Source organism: Protobothrops mucrosquamatus, unplaced genomic scaffold (genome assembly GCF_001527695.2).
Source record: "Protobothrops mucrosquamatus isolate PMUCROS unplaced genomic scaffold, P.Mucros_1.0 scaffold881, whole genome shotgun sequence".
Lineage (NCBI taxonomy): Eukaryota > Metazoa > Chordata > Lepidosauria > Squamata > Viperidae > Protobothrops > Protobothrops mucrosquamatus.
The window spans coordinates 123531-145449 of record NW_015387135.1 but is presented as its reverse complement, the minus strand read 5'-3'; the positions used below and the strand labels follow the sequence as shown (position 1 = coordinate 145449).

The following is a 21919-nucleotide window of genomic DNA, read 5'->3' as shown; positions in this document are numbered from 1 at the left end:
ACAATCACCCACAATGGTTTTCAAGAGATAACAAAAATAATACTGCCGGCCTAAATTCAATGTCACTGATTTTTAAATGTAATCTTCAAATTCTGAGAGGTAAAGATAACAATTACGTATACCCGTACACTTTTCACTAAGCCCACTCAAATAGTGTGTTAGATCTCATCTGTGTATCAAGTTGTAAAACAGACCTCTTTTCAAAGATCATTGTCCATCCAAGAGGAGAAAACAATCATCAGCCAGTGAGCATGAAATTTTCGGGTCTTTCAGAATTAAGATCTTATAACATGGCTAATAGGTGGGTTATTAACAATTCAGAGGTGAGTCAAAATAAAAGGTTGATATGGTCCAAAGTAGATACTAAGGCAATACTGAATAGACTTAAGTCAGAGAATGCTGTTAAATTGGCCCTAATAATCCAGTCATCCACGGCTGACTGGCAATCAGTTTCCAATGCATTCAGCAATCTGGGTCATATGCTGAAGAAACATCTAATATTTAACACCCCCCAAAAAAATATTCATACAGGTAGATCTCCTTGGTTTGATAACGAAAACTCTCCTGCTCAAAAAGAAAATGCAGGCAGCCATGACAGTCACCCAGAGGCATGCCTCTAAATATCATTGAGGCATGCCTCAACTAGATCTCCCAAGAAAGCAGAACTCTTGAAACAGGCATTGTTTCAAAAGGAACTTTTATGGAAAGTTAGTGATAGCAGTAGAGCAAAGCAAGGTCTGAAGAATTCATCTGTGAAAGGTTACATCATAATGCCCAGGCAGAACTCCTCCCTCCAGTGTCCAACCGTCCGGTTGAAATCCAGCCAATCCATAGGTGCTATGTTGTTTTGAGAACCTGGTGATTTAGCGCCCATCTCAAGGTCTCTCTCTGTTTCATTTTCCAATGGTCCCAGGCTCCGTTGTCTGGAGATAAGGCAGATGTCTTCAGGCCACATTCCTTTCTTACAGAGGGAGGCACTTTCACAGAGGACAGAGCAGAACAAGGCAGAGCAAGATAAATACATTCCCCAGCCCCCTCCCACAAGAATGGTAGACCTCGAAAAAGAGTACATAATACTAAAATGCATGCAAGCAAATTAGAGGGGTCTGACAGGATGGCAGTAGTAGTGCCTATATATAAAAAAGGGAATAAAAAGGACCCTAGCAATTACAGGGCCATTAGTCTAATATATATTGTAGCTAAAATATACACTATGTTCCTCCTGAGTAGAGTCAAGAGTTGGGTAGATGAAAAGTGTATTCTTGCAGAAGAACAAGCAGGCTTTAGACAGAGCCAATCCACCATAGATAATTGTGATGTCTTGAACCATCTAACTGCAAAATATGTCAGTAAGGGGAAACAAGAGTTTGCTGACTTTATAGACCTTAGAGCAGCATTTGACACAATAAATAGAGAAATATTATGGAGGAAACTGATTGTATTTAAAATGGAACCCAGACTGCTGGCATTATACATCCACCTGTTTGAGAGTGCAGTTTGGAGTCAACGGGGCCATGACAAGCAGGATCAATACTTACAAAGGGGTAAGACAAGGGTGCATACTTGCACAACTGTTATGCAATCTGTACATTAACGTCTTACCAAGACTTAAGAACACATACCAAATGTGTTAAATGCACACTGCAACACCTTGTTATATGCCAACAATATGATATTACTATCATATTCACAAGTGGGGGTGCATAGGTAGTTAAGAATACTTGGCTCCTAGTCTCATAATAATTCTCTGATTATCACTAAATCAAAATAAATTATGTTTTTTGGAAAACAATACCATAAACATAGATGGCTATTAGATGGTGAGTCAATAGAGCAAGTAAATTGTAAGGTCCTGCCTTAATTAATTCTCCCAAGAAAGCAGAACTCTTGAAACTTGCATTGTCTCAACATGAACTTTTATTGGAAGGTATTGATAGCAGAATAGTAAGGCAGGATCTGAGGATTTCCTGCACGAAACGTTACATTAAAAGAACCATTTCAAACCCCACCCCAAATGTCCATCCGGCCGGTTTTAATTGAACCAATCCATAGGTGCTAAGTTGCTGTGGGAAAGAACCAATAAGGCACCGTTCTCAAGGCTGTCAGGTTTCTCCACGGCTTCTTCCCATCTGACTGGAGATAAGGCAGATGGCCGGAGGCACATTCCTTTCACACCCCAAAGTAAGATACTTCAAAGAGGATAGAACAAAGCAAGAGAAGTACATTGCAGAAGACCTTAGGTCCCCCCCCCCTAGAATGGCAGAAGCCGAAAATGAGAGCATAAGGACGAAATACAGTGAGGGTCTGACATGCCGCCCCCTTTAAAAAATAGAGAGATCCACCTGGAGAAAATAATAACAGGAAGAAAAAATGAAACATAGCAGTTAGTCAGGTTTATCAGGGTAATGAGTATGAAAACGTTTGAGCAGTCTAGGGGCCCTCACGTGCTTCTTGTGTACCCACTCATTCTGAGATGCCAGGAGGTCCTTCCATGCCACTAAGTATTGGGTAGACCCATAGTGCTTTCTGGAATCTAAGATTTCCCTGATTTCAAAATGTTGTTCCCCTTTCACCATAATCGGTTGTGGTGGAGGGACTACTGCTGGCCTTAAGGGCAAACTCATTTCGGGTTTTAGCAAACTACAGTGGAATACCAAATGGACCTGTCTTAATGTTTTAGGGAGTTCAAGCTCTACTGTGACTGGGTTGATGATGCGTTTAATAGGGAAGGGTCCCATGAATTTTGGCCCTAACTTCTTTGAGGGCTGCAGGGACTTCAGGAACCTAGTAGAGAGATATACCCTGTCCCCCACCCTAAAAGGCTTGGACTCCACCCTTTTTTATCTGCCTGGGCTTTATAGGCTTCTCTAGCTTCGTCTAAGGCTTTTCTAACAACTGGCCACGTATTTTGCAATTGCGTGATCCACTCTTTAAGGGAAGGGATGGTAGGTTCATTGATAGGTAATTCAGGCATCGGGTTGAAACTCTGTCCTGTAGCCACTTGGAAAGGTGTATAACCAGTACTGGAATGCACTGCATTGTTATAGGCCAGGGCTTTTCAACCGGTGGTACGCGTACCACTTGTGGTACATTAATGAGTGGCAGGTGGTACGCAGCCTTGCCTAGCCAAGTGTAGTGGGGGAGGGAAAGAGCCAGCACAGGCAAGGACTTACAGTGAGAGAGTTCTCTGGAGCTGCAAAGGCCCCAGGCTCACTTCTGGCTCACTCTCCCCCATGAGAAAGGAGGAGGGGGGTGGAGACAGGAGAGGCTATAAAAGGAGGCAGTTTGGGCAGGAGAGGGAGAGAGAAAAAAAGCAGCAGCCTTGGGAGGAGGTGGAGTCAGCTACACGGAGGAGGAGGAGGAGGAGGAGGAAGAGGAGGAGGAGGAGAAGGAGGAGGAATCAAGTAGGCATCAAGTAGGCTGAGGAATCAAGCAGGCTGGCCATGAGCCGATCTACAACTGCTGTGGCAGCCACCTGTGCTGGCAGCAGCAAACAGGCAAGAAATGCAGCGGGGGAGGGGTCACCCTCCAAGAGGAATGAAAAAAGGCAGCAATGGCTGGAGGTGAGGCACGAGGGAGGGAGATGGAGAGTGGAAGGATTATGTGCTTTTGTGACTTTGAAGTTCTGGGATTTGTGCAATGTGGGCTTTGTGTTCTTAAGGAGTGTTTGGCAATTTCTATTTGGCTGATGTCTCGTGTTAGCTTCTATTGCTCTGCTGTTGTTAGCTGTAAGTTTTGCTGCAAGGGATTTTGAAGTATTTTTCTCCTGAATGGATTTTGCCTGTAGCATTCCTTTACNAAAAAGGGAGGCAGGGAAGGGAGGGAGGAAAGGAAGTCCCGCCTTAGCACTTGGCCACCAGCAGCTCTGCCATTGACTTTGCTTGTCAAAAGGTTGCAGAAGGGGATCACATGACCCTGGAACACTGTGACCATTATAAATATGAATCAGTTGCCAAGCATCCAAATATAAATCACATGACCCTGGGCATGCTGCAATGCTCATAAGTCATTTCAGTGCAATTGCAACTTTGAACAGGGTTTTTTTTTGGTCATCATGTTTTTGACACCTTGCTAGGTGGTACTCAAATATTGCCATATCCTAAAAGTGGTACAATTGGTAAAAAGGTTGAAAAGCCCTGTTATAGGCTACTTCAGCGAACGGTAACAGGTCAGTCCAATTGTCTTGTTGGTAGTTTATGAAGCATCTCATGTATTGTTCTAGTACTGAGTTCGTTCGTTCTGTCTCCCCATTCGTTTGAGGATGATGTCTGGATGACGGTGTAGATTAATATGTAATCCAGGTGCACCAAAAACCCCTTGTACAAATGCTCATGGAGAACCTCGTTAATTAGTTGCATAAATACTGTGGGTGCTCCCTGTAGCCCAAATGGAAGTACTTTGAATTGGAAGCACCCCAGGGGGCAGTTGAAAATGGTTTTCCATTCACCCCCCTCCTTTATTCTAACCCGGTAATACGCTTCCTGCAGATCTAACTTGGAGAAAATCTTCCCCTTTGAGAGGTGAGCTAGCATGTCTTTCATGAGCAGCAAGGGGTAGACATTGTCCACGCACATGGTGTTCAAACACCTATAATCCATGCAGAGATGAAGAGACCCATCTTTCTTTTCTTGAAATAGCACCGGAGTGGCCATTTTCAGTCTGGCCAGTTGAATGAACCCGCAGTTCTTCTAACTCTCGGGGGGGGGGTGTCATCGAATAGAGCTTGGGTTTTGGCAACTTAGCTCCAGGGACTATCACAATGGCACAGTCTGTGGGATGGGGGGGCAACTCATCAGAGCCCTTCTTGCTAAAAACCGCAGCCACGTCCTGGTACTCCCGGGATATGCCTTCTAATTCTCGATCGTTGAGTGCTGCCACCACTTCGTGCTCAAGCTTCACTTTGGGGCTGCAGTGACTATCGGGAAAGTGGGGTTTCCCTTTTGGAAATCTCAAGTCCCCCTTTCTCCAGTTCACCCGCGGGTTCCATTTTTTAAACCAGGCCAGTCCTAGGATTAGGGGCCATTCCATGTCGGGGGTCACTATAAAAGTCAAAGTCTCAGTGTGGTCCCCCATGATTAATTTCACGGGCATCGTGGAGAGGGTGGCCGGGACACCCCCTGAAATAGACCCATCTAATTGACCGAACAAAATTGGCTTCTTTAGTCTCCTTACAGTAATCCTCAGATTCCCCACCAGGGTTGGGCTTATTAAACATCTGGTGCAGCCCGAGTCCAATAAGGCCTTCAGGGCCACCTTCTTCTCCATACCTGGGATTAGCAGTTTTATGGGCCTGTTAATTGGTTCGATGGGTCCACTTACCAAGGGTTCATCATCGTAGTCGCTGTTGGACATCTCTGGACCCTTCTCCGGTGGGGTCAGAGCTCCCCCTCCCGATTTCTCGGTGGGTTGGAACTCCACGACCTCAGTGCTCTCCATCGCCGTCTCCCTGGGGTGCTGGGGGGTTCTGATGGGTTCCCCCCCCCCAGATCGGTCTCCTTTTCTCACCGGAGTTTTTGAATGACACTATGTGGCTCGACCCTCTTTGCCGCATTTAAAGCAGGCAGTTGAGTGCGGGGTCACTGCAGGGTTTTTCGTTGCCTCTTGTTTCCTCTCCAGTGGGGAACGTTTCCACGCTCGACCCAAACAATGTTGATCTCTGCTTCCTCGGCTAGGATGCACCAGTCGTGGAGGTGGGCAGGGGCTCCTCGGCCAATACAAGCATGGTAGAGGTCATTGTTCAGCCCATCCTTGAAACAACTCACTAGGATGTCCTCTGGCCAGTTGAGATGGCAAGCCAGGTCTCGGAATTCTTCGGTCTATTCGGTCACGGGGCATCAGCCCTGCTTGACAGTCTTAATGCGATCCCTGGCTTTCTGGTCAGCCAAGGGATCTTTGAACCGCCGTCTCAGCGCTGCCATTAATCGGTTGAAGTTTCAAAGCTCGGGTGCCTCGGCATTGTGCAGGGTTACCATCCACTGAGCCGCTGTGCCTTCCAGGGCCAGGGTGACGACCCTGACCCAGGCACCCTCACTAGGGAGCTCTTGGCCATACTCCTGCATGTAGATCAGGACATGGGCCAGGAAAAACCCCAGTTGCTGAGGGTCCCCATCATATTTCACACCAAGGGGGGGAGTCTTATGCTCGGGATGGTGGGCCCCCCTCTTTTGGGCTCTGCGCCCATCACCACTGGCTGGTGTGGCTCAAGCTGGGGTCATCGCTGTGGTCGTGGCTCCCGCGGTGTCAGCAGCATTGGTAGAGGTTCCTGGGTTGGAGGGTTTGCTCTCTCCCCTTCCAGCCTCCTCCTCCAGCCTCTCCTCGACCTTGTCTCAGCAGGCGTCTGCCTCTTCCTCCTTAAGGTTTTTGAAGGCCTCCACCATCAGGTTTATTGCTTGCTTAAGGAAGTGATTGGATCAGGTCGGCCTTTCGTCCTCCTCTTCGCTAAGGTTAAGCGAATGCTCCATTTTATGTCTCCATCCCGGCTTGCGTCTGCTGCGGTCGATGGTCACTTTCTGGGACCTTCCTTCCCAGTCCTCCTTCTTCCTGATGCCTGCTAAATTGTTGTGGGAAAGAACCAATAAGGCCGTTCTCAAGGTTGTCAGGTTTCTCCGCGGCTTCTTCCCATCCGACTGGAGATAAGGCAGATGGCCAGAGGCACATTCCTTTCACACCCCAAAGTAAGATACTTCAAAGAGGATAGAACAAAGCAAGAGAAGTACATTGCAGAAGACTTTAGGTTTCCCCCCCCCCAATAGAATGGCAGAAGCCGAAAATAAGACCAAAAGGACGAAATACACTGTGGGTCTGACATAAATGTCTTTTCCTACTTAGAGGTAGTTTTCTCTGAGACTGGATCTTGGCTTCCGTACCATCCAAAGAACTCACTTAGAGCAAGGGGCACAAAGGAATCTACTCCTTAAACTAAAAAACCACAGTCACCCAGGTACACTAGCCCCAATTATTAAAGTCTATAAGGCCAAGATCATCCCTTTTCTCTTATATGGAACTGAAGTCTGGCACTTAAAACAAACCTCAATACTAGAACAAACACAATCACAACAGTTGAAAAGTATCTTGATATGTGGATAAAAGTACTTGAGCTGCCACATTTAAAGCCGAATTGGGAATTCACACCATTTGTTCCCTGTCCAAAGTCAGGGCATATAATTATTGGACTAAAATCAATGCTGTGGAAACAGATTACCAAAATTATGTCTGAACAGACAAAATCTCAATCAAAGGCCTCTTGGTATGCACAACTGATAAACTACAACAGAAGCTGTAGTCTCCCTGTATCTTATACAACTGGAGAGCAAGCCAACAAGATTGCTGCACAAAGAATCTTAGATATAGATGCACAGACATAGCCAACCTCAGCAAGCTAGGCTCACTGAAATGGATGAGCTGTTATAAATACATCTTCCGAATTGCCAAGTAGCTAAAAACAGAAATGCCAAAACTTGTTAGAGAGGTATTTACATGCGCAAAATTTGAGCAGCTAGACCAGTGATGGCGAACCTTTTAGAGACCGAGTGCCCAAAAACCGCCCCCCACCCCGTCCCCGCTCCGCCATGCCCACTGGGCCACCCACCACCTCCATGGCCCGCCACAGATCACCCAGGCAGCTCAGCAGCACCATGGTGGCCACACCCTTCACCTGTGCCCCGCAGCATCATCTGCACGTGATGGGGCGCAAGGGCGGAGTCTTGTCCCCACTGCCCAGCTACCATGTCCTTGGCTGCGCTGCTTTGCATGGGCTGCGCCCAGGGGCGACTCTCCTCTGGGGTGGCTGGTGGTGAGGAAGGGGCTGTGGGAGGCGGGGCTGGGCTGGGGAGACGGTGCGTGTGCCCACAGAGAGGGCTCCGAGTGCCGCCCCTGGCACCCGTGCCATAGGTTCGCCACCACTGAGCTAGACACAATGGTCAAATATGGATGATTTAACCAAGTTCCTTATAACAAATGTGTTTGCATTTGTGGAACTACAGCAATCGAAGTTCTACCACATAAATTATTTGATTGTCAACTGTATAAAGAAGAGAGAGACCGGCATCTTGGATGACACATTAGATGAACTATTGGGACCCTCATATTAGAACTACATATTTTATTTGCGGTCAAAAGCAAAAAATCACATACAACACAGCCCTTTATCTGAATAAAACAGTCCAGCTGAGATCTACATATGTGGGTCTGATTGGGATAAATTGTAGGGGTGACTCAGAAACATGATATTGCATTCCTTATTTATCCTTTTTGTTTCTTGTACTTCACTTTTACATATGGTTCTATTGTGTCAGGTTTTATGTTTTATCTTGTATTTTGATATGGCCTATGGGCTAATCAGTAACAATAAATACTGGTTCACAGAGGTTTCATTCCTTGGATTATTTCCAGACCAGAAAGCTGGAAATCTTACGTAATACACCCCTGATCTACCATAGATAATTATATACTAGTATTGGGCAAGAGAATATTAATTTATCAGGCTATTTAATTAATTGGAATAAGTCAATTAAGACATCTCTTGATTTTACAACCTGGTCCATCTGTATTAACAGCATCTGAAACTCCTGAATTTTTAAACTACTGGAATGTGTTTTGGATGATACAAGACCTATAGAATAAAGACATGGAATATCCCATATTAACAGATCAATGGCTAAATTTTAAAGAATATTATGTGTGATATGATCTCTTGAGACTAATTTAATGAACTATTTTCCCCATTTACTAGATACCTGAAATAATATTTTTAAAGGGCTGCCTATCATCCTTGATATAAGTTAAATATGAAATGGACATTTGGACGCTTAACTCATATGAAATGTACTTATCCCACAATTGCTGTTTTGGTTCAATATCCATAAGTGTGTTATTATGGCATTATAAAGATCAATACAGTTAAAAGATATAAATTAACTTTGAATTACATACCTAAAGCCTGGAACTCATCAGCACATGATTTATCGCTTTATCAACCATGGGGGCCAGTAGAAAAAGATTAATCATTTATGTTGGAAAAAAGTGTGACTTTTGACAGTATGGATCATTTATTTATATACACACACACACACACACATATATACAGTATATATGGTTTTTTTTAATAAAGTGGCTCCTCTTGAGATGTAATGCAAAGACCAAAATCAATAGTCAAGCTTTAATCTTGTGTTTAAAGAGTAGACTGAATAATTTCCCATGTGTTAACATGTTTTAATTGTTTCTTTTTTCTATTTTACTTGTATGTTTTCCCCTTTTTTCTACATTAAAACAGTAATAAAATTTAAAATGCTTCTGAATTCACAGAAAAGGGAAAGTAGAGTAGAAACATCCCCCAATTTCTACTTTTAACAAGCTTAGGGAGCTCATAAAATGTGGAATAGATACAAATATTACATATTTCAAATTACTTCACATAGAAGCAAGAAGGGACCATATACAAACCACATTTTAAACTTTACAACAATAGCATTAAAAAAACCCAACAATCATTAATATTAATTTTACCATAAGATTGTACAACTCCACTGATCAGTCTTGTATTGATAGTTTCACCATATCTTTCTTTTTCAATCAGCTTCAACACAGCATTTGTTACCTTTGAAAATAAGAATTAGGTAAACATACAAATTAACAATTTGAATAATATATGAGATCCTTATATAGAGAGGACACTTCAGGTCCCTGAGCTGCATGAAATTCAGATGTGATCCCTTAGATGTGATCCCTAGATCATCCCCAAAAGTTGCACCAAAATATTAAGTTTAATAAAATAGAAGAAAATTAATAACAACAACAACAAGTTTACACTAAATACATGGAAAGAATAATTTGATCTCTACAGTATGTAATGATTATTTAAAGTAAATACAGTGAGGGAAAAAAGTATTTGATCCCCTGATTTTGTATGTTTGCCCAGTCTATAATTTTAATGGTAGGTTCATTTTAACAGTGTGAGACAGAATAACAACAACAAAAAAATGCAGAAAAATGCATTTCAAAAAAGTTATAAATTGATTTGCATTTTAATGAGTAAAATAAGTATTTGACCCCTTTGCAAAGCATGACTTAGTACTTGGTGGCAAAACCCTTGTTGGCAATCACAGAGGTCGGACGTTTTTTGCAGTTGGCCACCAGGTTTGCACACATCTCAGGAGGGATTTTGTCTCACTCCTCTTTGCAGATCCTCTCCAAGTCATTAGGGCAGTGATGGCGAACCTTTTAGAGACTGAGTGTCCAAACTGCAACCCAAAACCCACTTATGCATCGTTGAGAGCCGAGTGGGTGTGGCCCATTGGCTGGGTATGGCCCATTGGGTGGGCGTGGCTGCAGTGGTAACGGCAGACTGGGTGGGATTAAAAAGTTCAATCAATCAATTCCAACTTTGCAAGACCTTTTTTTTCCCCGTGAGAAGTTGAAATTGACTGATTGAACCTTTTTTTTTTTTTGCACACGGGGCAGAGGCCTAAAGCGAAAAAGTTTTATAAAACCCAGCTGAAGGCCTAGGACTGGGGCGATGGCGCGCGTGCCCACAGAGAGGGCTCTGAGTGCCGCCTCTGGCACCCGTGCCATAGGTTCGCCACCACTGCATTAGGGTTTCGAGGCTGACGTTTGGCAGCTCGAACCTTCAGCTCCCTCCAAAGATTTTTTTTAAAAAGTTTTATTAATTTTTAAGAATTACAATCTTTAGAGCTTAGTAAACAACATGTTGTCTGGGTTCACATATTTAACATTAACTTCTTCAATATAAATCTATTCAGTACTGGACAATCCAGTATTTTTCCCCTGATCCTCCTTTCTTCCCCATATTTTTCCATTTTCCCCTCATTACACAATTATAATTCTTGGTACTACTGATGTATACAAAGTTAGATATAAACATCTTCATCATATTTTACTAATATTATACAGATAACAGTAATATCAGTTAATAAATCAATATCTTGTTTTTCGTGCTCTTGTTAAAGTTTGATTTCCCATCAATATTTAAAGTATCTTTGTCAGTTATGATTTTCTCAATATTAATTACATTTATATAGCTAAACTTTTTATTCATACCAATCCTCTTATTTTCATGTTTCCCATATCAAAAGAAGAAGAAAATGCTATTTTAATTCTAAATCATATCTTTCATTATAAAAGTCTAATTATATCTAAGGGTCATCCATTCTTTTAATCATATTCAAACAAGTATTTAAACATGTGATGCCCCCTCTAATAGGTGAAATCTTCTATTTTTTAAATCTAACTCTCGCTTCTTTCTTTGCCAAGTAGCTTTCCAAGCCAAGGCAATTAAATCACCCAGGAATTTTCTTTCCATTTTTATGAAAGTTGCTTGGCATGAGGAAGACAATTTAGGTAGGATATTTTGGGGGGGGAATTCCGCCCATTTATGTTTCTTAAGCAACCCCCACCTTCCTTCTCCCTCAATTTCTCCCATCTTTTGTCTCCCAAATTGTAACATTTCCCCTGACAGCTCTATGTTCCATTCCCCAAAATCTTCTTCCTTGTCATCAGGTGCATCTTGCAGACTTAAAGGGTACAGGGTCTTTAGCATTTTCATTGTTATGGGTAAGTCTTGCAGTATTTGTGTATCGTAGTTTATATTTCCCTTCTTTCATCTCTTCCGTCTCTAGGTCCATTTCCTCTGCTTCATCTTCCGATCTCTGGTTTATTTGTTCATACTCTGTAGTCGTTGTCTGGGAACTTTCTAGTTGTAGATTTAATTTGGAGATTTGCTCATTTATGTTATCTAAATTATTTTTAGTCTCATTATGGTTTCTTTTTATGTCTTCTTTGTATGCAACAATTGTTTGGTGACTTAGTTGTAGCGTAGAGTATATTTCCTTCTGAAGGCTGTTTGTTTTTTCTTGAGGCATTTTTCCTGGAGATCCTCTAATATCACCAGTCTCAGTAAGAGTAGAACAAAATTTCTTCTAGCTTTCTGTTCTTTATATGTAGCCTTTATAATCCAATAGATTCCAGAATACAGGTCCAGTCACAAAAGCAATATTTTATTGTGATCTTTTGTCTCAGGCATCCAAAAATTGTCAGTCAGGAACCCCCGGACGGCCACCGGGTGGCAGTGAGGAGACGGCCTGGCTTCCCCTCATCGCTGATGGCTCTGCGGCCCAGCGCCCTCCTCCCCCCGCAGGTTGTAAGGCTGGGGTCGCGGCTGGAGCGTGGGTGTGGCCAGAGCCGCTCAGCCCTCCGGCTGCCTCTTCCCGGCCATGTGGCAGACCCAGCAGCGCCGCCTGCCAATTTAAGGCCGCGAGGGAGGCGCCCGCCGCAGGACTCCGGGCGAACAAAGGGCGGCTCGCCGGGGAGGGACCGGAGCCGCACCTGCCCGCCCGCTCTTCCTCCCAACTGGGTGTCCCGCTCGCTTCTTTCAGAGCCGGCCCGGCCGCAGCCGCTGATGCGGAGCCATCGAAGCGCCGCATGCCTTGCCCGGAGCCACCCCCGGCCACCGCCTTGGCCCCTCTGCCACGGAAGGTGAGTGCACCACCAAGGCTGGGGCCGAGAGGAGGCAAAGATCCACGCCACGCCGAAACTGGCTATTTGCCGGAGGCCGGTTTCTGCGTGGCACAGATCTTTGCCTCCAGCCAGAGGCAAACAGCCAGCAAATGGCTGGTTTTGGTGTGGCGTGGATCTTTGCCTCCGACTGGAGGCAAAGAGCCATGTCACGCCAAAACCGGCCGTTTGCTGCTTCCTGCCCAGTGCCGCTGCCATGAGGCCGCGGAACAAGCCGGGTGGAGGTAAGGAACCGGGTCGGGGCTCTGCGAGGGTTGGGTTGGGGCGGCGGGAGAACGGCCAGCAGCCAGCCAGTCAGCGCAGGGTTGGGTGGGGGGATCGGGATCTGGCCCCTTTTACCTCATCCAGGGGCCGGGAAGAAGTTGCCTGCTCAGCCACGTGCGCAGCGGAGGCGGCAGCAGCCCGGGCAGGCACTGGTAAGCCAGGCAGGGCTGAGCAGGGCCGAGCGAGCGAGAGCAGGGTTCGGTGGGAGGAACGGGATCTGGCCCCTTTTACCTCGTCCAGGGGCTGGGAGAAGTTGTCTGCTCAGCCACATGCGCGTCGGAGGTGGCCCGGGCAGGCTCTGATTAAGCAGGGACGAGCGCTTCCCCGCCTGCATCCGGGACGCCGTCTCGCAGGTGCTGAAGGGCTACGACTGGAGCCTGGTGCCCATGACAGTGCGGGGCCACGGGGCGCTGAAGGCCAAGCCGCATGTCAAGCGGCCCATGAACGCCTTCCAGGTCTGGGCGCAGGCGGCGTGCAGGAAGCCGGCCATTACCCGCACCTGCACAATGCCGAGCTCAGCAAGACGCTGGGCAATCTCTGGCGGTGAGTGGGCCACCTTGAAAACCGATTCGACTTTCATCGGTTTCTGCCTGCAGGCAATTCCTGTCCTGTTGGGTGTCGGTTTGATGAATGAGGGGAGCTGCGCGTTGGAAGGGCTGAAAAATTAGGAGCTCCCTAATTTTAAGTGGACACCCATGTTCAGGAGGGATCAGACTGGAACGGGGTGATGTAGTCCCAAACATACATGTGTGTGCAAAACCTGGCTCTCATGGAGGTGTTTTCAAACATTGGCTTACAACAGGGCTCTTCAAACTTGGCCCTTTTATGACTTGTGGACTTCAGCTCCCAGAATTCTTCAGCCAGCATCCTCCCTTCCTTTGAAACAAACAACCCCCCCCAATCCTCCCAGTCCTGCCTTCTGAATTAAAACAAGAGAAAGCCAAGTTTTTTCTTTTGTGGTCTTTACATATTTAAACTGCAGCTAGAAGGAAGTGGGGAAGAAAACCATTGCGAGACACTCTTCTGTTTTAATTTTTTTTCCGTGTCGCTTTTGTGAGTTTTCATCCTGCTTTTGTGAGAGGGCAGTGTTTGGGAGGGGGTGTAGCTGCCCCCTTCCCCCCCCAAGCCATCAGCTGAGCAAGACACCTGCTGCCTGCGCTCTTCCCCGTCCGAGGCTTTCATTGCCGAGAGCATTTCTGTTGAGGATTGGCTGGGGGGGGCTGTTTGGTTTTTATTTCCCTCCCATCTGCTGGGTGGTCTCTTCTGTCGTGCTTTGAGGTTACCCATGAAGCATGTTTGTTTTGGGGGGGATCCCCACTCCGGTTGCTAAGCTTGCTTAAACCCTCTTCCACCTCCTCCTCCTCCTCACCGGAGCCCCCCTTTGTCTGCAACCAGCCCGGGTCCCTGCCTTGCCTTGCCCCACGGCAATGGCACCCCTGCCCTGCCCCCTCCCTCGCCTCGCCTCGCCTCACTCTGCAGGACGAGCCTCCTGCCCACCATCCCACCTGCCAGAGACCCTCTGGATCTCCCCCAACCCTGCTCGTTCCCCACAGGCATCCCTCCCCAGGAGCAGTATCGAGGTGGTCACGCCCACCCTGGCCACGCCCATCCATGCTGCCATGACTACCATAGCCACGCCCACCTGATGGGCCATGCCCACCCGGTACCCGGTGATGCATAAGTGGGTTTTGGGATGCAGTTTGGGCACTCGGTCTCTAAAAGGTTCGCCACTACTGGTTTAGGGTCTCTATTAATGTTACATTAATGAGCCAATTTAAACATTTTGATTAACTATGCCCTATTCTGACAGGAATGAGCTGCATCACATTGAGCTCATTGTGAGAATAGCATTTTTTATGTCACTTGTTTTTAACTACTGGGGTTTAACATTAAAGTTCAGCTATTAAATACTATAGCCATATGATTTGTTAAAAATGGTGGAAAAATACAACTGGATGTTAACAACATATTGATGATAAAGGTTTCCCCTGTCCAGTCGTGTCCGACTCTAGTTGGCAGTGCTCATGTCAGCGTTGTCTGAAGAAATTTCCGTGGTCATGGAACACTGTCATCTTCCCATTGAAGTGGTACCTATTTATCTACTCACATTTGCATGCTTTCAAACTGCTAGATGGGCAGGAGCTGGGGCAAATAACAGAAGCTCACCCCGTTGTGTAGTGTTCGGGTCTCGAACCTGGGCTTTCAGCTTTCCAGCTGACAAGCTCAGCATCTTTAACTGCTGAGCCATCGCGCCCCCATATTGATGATACTGTACTCCAAAACATCAAATGACTTAGTAGTGGCTTCATGTAGGTGATACAAATGATAGGGGAGAGAGTGAGCCCTTTGGCACTCCAAACTGCGGTGCCCTAGGGGTTGTTTAGTCTCTTCATTCCATATGCATCAACTAGAACCACCTGCTCAGGAAGAATTATTGTAAAATAGTATTTCCAACCCACAACCCTTGCAGGGCTCCCAAAGGGCACTATGGTCAATACTATCAAAGAACACAAAACAATAGCAGGTCCCTGTTTAAACCCCATAACAAGACAACGAGAGCAAACAATTCAGCTTTCAACCCATGCCCAGGTCTAAGCCCTGACTGAAAAGAGCTATTGTCTCATTACCTTCTCATCAACCTTCCCTAAAAAGGGAAGGCTGGAGATTTAGCAATTTTAAAAAATTGGGTCCAAAATTGGCCCCTTATGGAGAAGGTACACAGTGCCCTCCTCAAATCCATTAGAAATTATCCCTCCCACAATGAAGCAGTCACAATAGTTCAGATCCAGCCTCCTAATCCCCTCCAAGCTGTACTCCTACACCCTCCAAGCCAGATAGGGAAGGGATGTTGCCCACTGATGGACTAGCTCAGGGGTCAGCAAACTATGGCCCACAGAGCAAATGTAGTCCTCCACCTTTTTTGGCATGGCCTGCAAGCTAATGGATGGGTAGGCAGATGATAGGCCTGCAGAGCCAAACTTCAGCCAAGCTTCCAAACTGAGATCAGGGCCAACAGTGGAACATCCTGTGTGGCAGCCAACGAGTGGCCTCCTTGCTGGCAGGCCAGCGCTGTCCAAAAGCTGCCATGCTCCTTGGCCTATAGACCTGTCAGCTGCACCCACGGAGGCATGCCAGGACTGCCATTCTCCAAACTTGCCTGGGCTGCCACTGCTTCACTGCTCCCACACCAGGTGAGCAATGTGCTGGGGCATGAGGGCCAGAGGGAGGGCACAGCAGTGGCAGCTCTTCCCATGCAGCCCCTGCTTGGCCCACAAAACCTAAATATTTATAATCTGGCCCTTTACAGAAAAAAATGCTTATCCCTGGCCTAGCTCATTCAACCAAAGATTCTGTAGGATCCAATATGAGTCAGTCACTGGGATCAGAGGTTTATTCTTCCAAGCTTTCAGACTCATGCTGGAGCCCATCTACAGGGAACTTCTCTCTCCACAATGTGTGCCCTGGGTTGTAATATGCATAATATTTATGTGGTGCTGGGTTGTGTGTGGCTTTTAGTTGTTAATTGTTGTTTTTAATTAATTTAGTTGTTAATTAATCTTCAAAAAAGGAAAAAACTGGATCCAGGAAACTACAGACCTATCAGCCGGACATCAATACCTGGAAAGCTTCTGGAAAAGATAATCAAGTAATAAATCTGCAAACACCTAGAGGCAAACAAAGTCATAACCAGAAGCCAACATGGGTTTGTCCAAAGCAGATCTTGCCAGACAAATCTTATTGCATTCTTTGACAAAATGACTAAATTAGTGAACCAGAGGAATGCTGTGGATATAATTTACTTGGACTTCAGTAACGCATTTGATAAAGTAGACCAAAACCTATTACTTGACAGGATAAACAAATGTGGGTTAGAGAGCATCACCAACAGATGGATTTGTAACTGGTCTTAGTGCCTCACTATTTTAGAGACTGATTTCGGTCTGAACTGAACTGCTCTCCAAATTGCTAGGAAGCTCTCTAAGCAACCACTGGAAGCCAAGTGGCTCCATTAAGATGCCTGGCACAAGCCATTCAAAGTGGCCCTCAGTAGAATTCCACAGTATAGCAGATTTCTAGAAACTAACAAGTATATTCTATACTCCTAAGAGCAACAGATAATATCACTAGATATGTGCCTCTCTCATGTTAAACTGTATGATCTTTTAAATTTTTTCAGCTCTAGATTTTGTGACTTTCTATTTTTCTAATAATTCTCTATTCCCACACTTTTATTTAGATGCATTTTTAAAGCAGTTAAAATTACTTATGAATAATTTACAGTAATTTACACTATTGAGGCTTCTGGTGAGGCATGGCAAACTAACGCCCACATTTTTTCTTCTCTGCGGATTGCAGGGGGCATTATGGTAAAAAAGGCAGCTAGGTATGAGATCCAGACTGCAGAAATTCACTCTGGAAAAAGAGAGACCTGGAGATTACCCATACATACTCCAGACAGCTGTTGTTTGGTAAGTAGATGCCAGAAATTGACATTTTTGCAGCCACTTACAATCAGCTGGGAATTGCAGGTTCCATCATGCTCTGCAGCCTTTCACAGACTCAAGGTTCAACCAAACCTCATCTTTTTAACCACTCTGAAAATGTATTTTCCATATTGTTTCTTTAAGATTGAAAACCTTCAGAACCGCAAGTTTACCAGTTCCTGGGTGAACCTCTCTTCAATTCATTTAAAAAGGAAGAAAATTATGTGTTTACAGCTTTGTAAGGTTTTTATTTTTTGCAATATACAAAAAAGGGGTGATTATAGAGTTATTTTTGGAAAGTTTTTAAATGCTAAGGCTTTGGATAAAAATGTCTTGTTAAAGTTCAAATTTGAAAGTCTTTGAAAGTCAATTACTAGAGAGCACAAGGTGGCTACTTTAAAGGAAACATTTGATCTGTGGCTTCAAGAAGTGTTTTTTAACTCTATACTGGAACCAAAATAGTTCTGCTTCATTATGGTTAAATAATGGGTTGCTCTCTATGGTGATGCTTAATGGTTACCTTGACTGGATAGGGTTTTTTTTAAAAAAAATGTTTCACTGGGTGTAATGGATTAGTTTGCAATAACAGGGTTATTTTTGATATGTAAATAAGGGGCTACTATTTTTGGTAATGTTTAAAGTTTTTAATTTTTTGCAATGTTTAATTGTTAATTGGGATTAGATTTTGATTATTAAAGAGAGGGATAAGGGAGATTTAGACTAAATGGAAAGGGGGATTGTATACTTATGTTGTTAGGTTTTTCTGTTAATTTTTACTGGACATTTGCTGATTAATAAGGAGAGCTAAAGATTTAGAGATGAGTTTATAGAAAATGGTGTGAGGTATGGAATGAAGATGTATTTGGTTGTATTTTAAGAGACAGAGATATGTTGTTAATGTCGAATATACTTGCTGGGGATGAAGGGGGAAGTTTCTTTTGGGGGCATTTTTTCTAGTGTTTTTATTCTTTTTTTCTTTTCTGATGTATTTTTGTATTAGGTTCTTGTATTAGTTTTATCTGTTCAATATAATTCTTAATAAAATTATTGAAAAATATTAAGTTATAGGCAATAAATGTAAATTGAAATCTAAATAAATATCTCAATTATACACAAAAGAATTTTTAAAATCACTTTCTCATAGTCCCTCACTCCAAATACTGATTTTGTTATATTAATATAAACATTACAAGCAAAAATATCCATTAATAGAAATTTACCTGCTTATTTAGCGGCTTGAACAAGCAGTCCCGCCAGGTCACCAGTGCAAGCTAGGATTTAAAAGAAGGAATATCAGAAATGCTTATTCCTGCTTTTATAGCTATCTTTAATATTGCATGTTCCCATGTTTTCAAAAGTTCCATCCTTCAAGAAACACTTTTCAAATTAGCATCCATTAACGAATACCACCACACTGTCATAGGACACTAGCAAACTGAGAGGATAGTGTTCACGAAAGCCACTAGTTAAGAGAACATAGGAGGGCAAACTTCAGTCTTAATTTTTTTATACAGGTCCATTTGTGTAAATTCAATTACAAAATTACAATTTTTGTATATACAATTTAGACCAATTTAAGTAGATAGTCATGGCATTGTATACTCTTCAGTACAGTATTTAATATTAAGAAAATTTAACATTAAGATTCAACGATACTACTCATAAGCATCATTTTTTTCTCTTCCAAATAATATTTGAGAAAGAAAATCATACAAATTTGAGTATGAATTCTGCTAAATTAGGATTTTCTGTGCAGTATGGGTGTAATACAAAGTGTAAGTCACTGTATGAAAAAGATTTACAGGGGACAGCAATCAGAAAACAAATTTCTAGGAAGAATGTTGATTAAAAAAATGTTGTAGGGCTCTACCAGTGGGGTACTTCTTTAGTTACAGATGGAAAGATGATACATCAAACTGCAACAACTAAATTACTGTATTTTTATCAACGGCTATGAAAATTAACTGTCCAAACAAAGTTACATTAAAACTTAAAGCAAAATTCTGAACTAAGAATTTATTTTACAGGAAATGGTAATGAAAAATCTATGTTGTAAAATCTAGATTATTTGCAAGGCCTACATGTAAAATGAAAGGAAGTGGCAAAGCAACACTTTAAGAAAGTGAATTTCTTCACAGCTTCCTAATTATGTCAGAAACAACTTTCTCAGTGATTCCATTAGAAAATGAGTAACACAAGAATCTCAGCTCTTCAATCCCCTATGATGCAAAAAGAGAAATGGGAGTGAAGTGCTAGCATATAGAGGCAAAAGAAATATACTGTCTCTTTCCACTTAAAACTAAATATAATGCACTTCTGCATTTTACAGCATACAATAATAAAAACACAGTTCTTGGTCCAGCAAACATTTGTTTAGCTTCATTCAATTCTTATCTGTTTTTATGCATACAACCAGACTTTGCTTCATTTTTATCTGAAACTAAGGTATAAAGTTTTTATTTATTTTTACTTATTTATTAAATTTATATGCCACCCATCTCGTTGTTACGTGACTCTGGGCAGCTTGATAAATATTGCCTTTGATCCTTAAGCTATTTGTGTTTCCTCTGCTTAAAAATACTTTCTGAGAAAATCTGTGGTCCGTTCTGTAACCTAATATTGAGTTTTACAGATTCACCTTGAACCAAGGACCACATTTCTACAGTTCTGGACTGACAGGGCAGCTAAAATGTGCATATTCCTGCATATTCCTGACAGTAAGAATTAAGTAATCATGAACACAAATAAATGTAGCTCATAATAAAATATCAAAGTGAAAAAGGACACCACTAGGCAAATGGTGTTAATGCAAGCAAATCTATACCAGATCAATGTGTAAGTCATGGCACATTCTAGTACCAAGGAGGGGAGAGGTAGCACTCCATATCATTTGAGGGCCAGATCCCACTAAAGCCTGAGCTTAATGATAAAACAGTAGATGCATAATATACTGCACAACAAAATACCAATTAAGACACCCAAATTTAAAAATTCTGCCAGTGTAGAAATACTTCATGAGAGTAAAAAGTCAAGCATTTTTTTCATAATTTGGTGAAGAATAGAAAGCCAGCAAACTGATCTTTTCACACACCTCTATATGCGGAAGATTTTATTTTGAGTTGCATATAGGCAGGAAGAAAACTTAAGAGAAAGTAAAAAGACAAGTGGTTCAAAAAAGACAAAACACATATTTCATTTCCCCCTTTAAAACAAGACTGCTGAATTTTTCCACAGACTATAACTACCCTTCATGAAAACTTACGGAATAAATTTCATATATTCCCTTTCGGCCTTCATCACATTCACGACGAACCCAGTGTCGATTGAGATAGGCACAAATTCCATTCAGCACTTTGCTTGAAAACCGATAATCTTCCCATTGTTGAGTGTAGAATTTCAACACGCTCTCATCCATCAAGTCTTCACCATCCTGAATGAGACAATTTACCAACAGAAGAAACTTAATGGTAAATACAAGCAGGATTTATTCTCCAGTGTGTGCCTGGCTTCAAGGGCAAAGTAGTGTATAATTAGCCCTTCGTTTATTTGTATAGTGGCTTCCTGGATGGGCCTCTGTCCAACCCGTTAGTTACTTTGTGTCAAAGAAGCACATTATATCACCAACTTGACATATAAAGAACATAAGCATATTTCCTTTCTGTAATCAGTTTTTTTTATAACAAATTTTTATTAGTTTTCCAATTTTACAGTTGAGTATTTGGAAAGCAACGTGGTGATTGGGTTAATCAATAATTTAATAACAACATCTTTAGTACATATCTCAGGTTACATCATCTAAAATTCCTTCTCTATTTCCCTTAACATTTGCTATATCATATTTAAGCTAGTAAATTTCTAATTATATCAAACTCAATTAAAGCACTCATTAATATGTTTTTACTTATACATATCCATATCCTGTTTTTAAGTTTTACCTAATTTTAATATTTAATTGCAATATTCCAATTTAACCTTTAATATCCATAGTATTTAATTTTCGGGTAACCCAAATTTCCTTTATTTCACTACATAGAAGTTATACTATCTAAAATACAGATATTACTTACGTAAATATATTCTTATTTTATTTCATAAATATTTTCTATTTCTCATCCTAGTACATCACCACAATAATGGAATATCCTTTCTTATTTCAAATCCATGATCTGCGTTGTCTGGGCTAAACAATAATTCAAAGCTATTTCCTAATAATTAATTTTCATTTCCCTTATAAATCTAAGTAAGCCAATTAATCCCTTTTTTATTATTTTCCAACAGTATTTAACTCTAATAATCAAAATTCCCTTCATCTCAAAGTCTCCCTTTAGCCCATTAATTGAAACTTTAGGATCCTCTCTAATAAATCAAAAGACCCCATTTTTTAAATCTAACTCTAGCTTTCTTTTTATGCCAACCAGGCTTCCATACCAATGCTTTTAGATCATCAGATAGATCTCCCTTCATTCTTGTACATGTTACTTGAACTAAAGGAGACCATCTAATTGTCAATTTTCTAGAAAAACTGGCCCATTTATAATAATTAAGTTGTCGCCCTGGTGGCACAGCTCCCCGTATTTGCTCTAGTATATTTGTCTTCCATTCAATCTGGTCTTTGTCTTCCTCAGGTTTCGTCTGGTTTAAGT

The 21919-nt window shown here is 42.6% G+C and overlaps 1 protein-coding gene across 1 annotated transcript; it reads right to left on the bottom strand.

Moving 5' to 3' along the window:
- Positions 1-9385: 9385 nt before the first annotated feature.
- Positions 9386-20924, bottom strand: LOC107290399 (cullin-1-like). The gene is made up of 3 exons (XM_015819278.1): positions 20539-20924; positions 18497-18547; positions 9386-9595 (listed from the first exon to the last, which is right to left on the bottom strand). The coding sequence occupies exons 1-3, from the start codon at positions 20689-20691 to the stop codon at positions 9455-9457; spliced, it is 345 nt and encodes a 114-aa protein (XP_015674764.1). The 5' UTR covers positions 20692-20924; the 3' UTR covers positions 9386-9454.
- Positions 20925-21919: the final 995 nt, after the last annotated feature.

Coding starts and splice junctions, on each gene's coding strand:
- LOC107290399 (XM_015819278.1), bottom strand. CDS start 20,691: ATGGATGAGAGCGTGTTGAAATTCTACACTCAACAATGGGAAGATTAT. Junction 18,548..20,538: donor GAATATATGAAATTTATTCC/GTAAGTTTTCAT, acceptor TTTAAATCCTAG/CTTGCACTGGTGACCTGGCG. Junction 9,596..18,496: donor TCAAGCCGCTAAATAAGCAG/GTAAATTTCTAT, acceptor TTATTTTCAAAG/GTAACAAATGCTGTGTTGAA.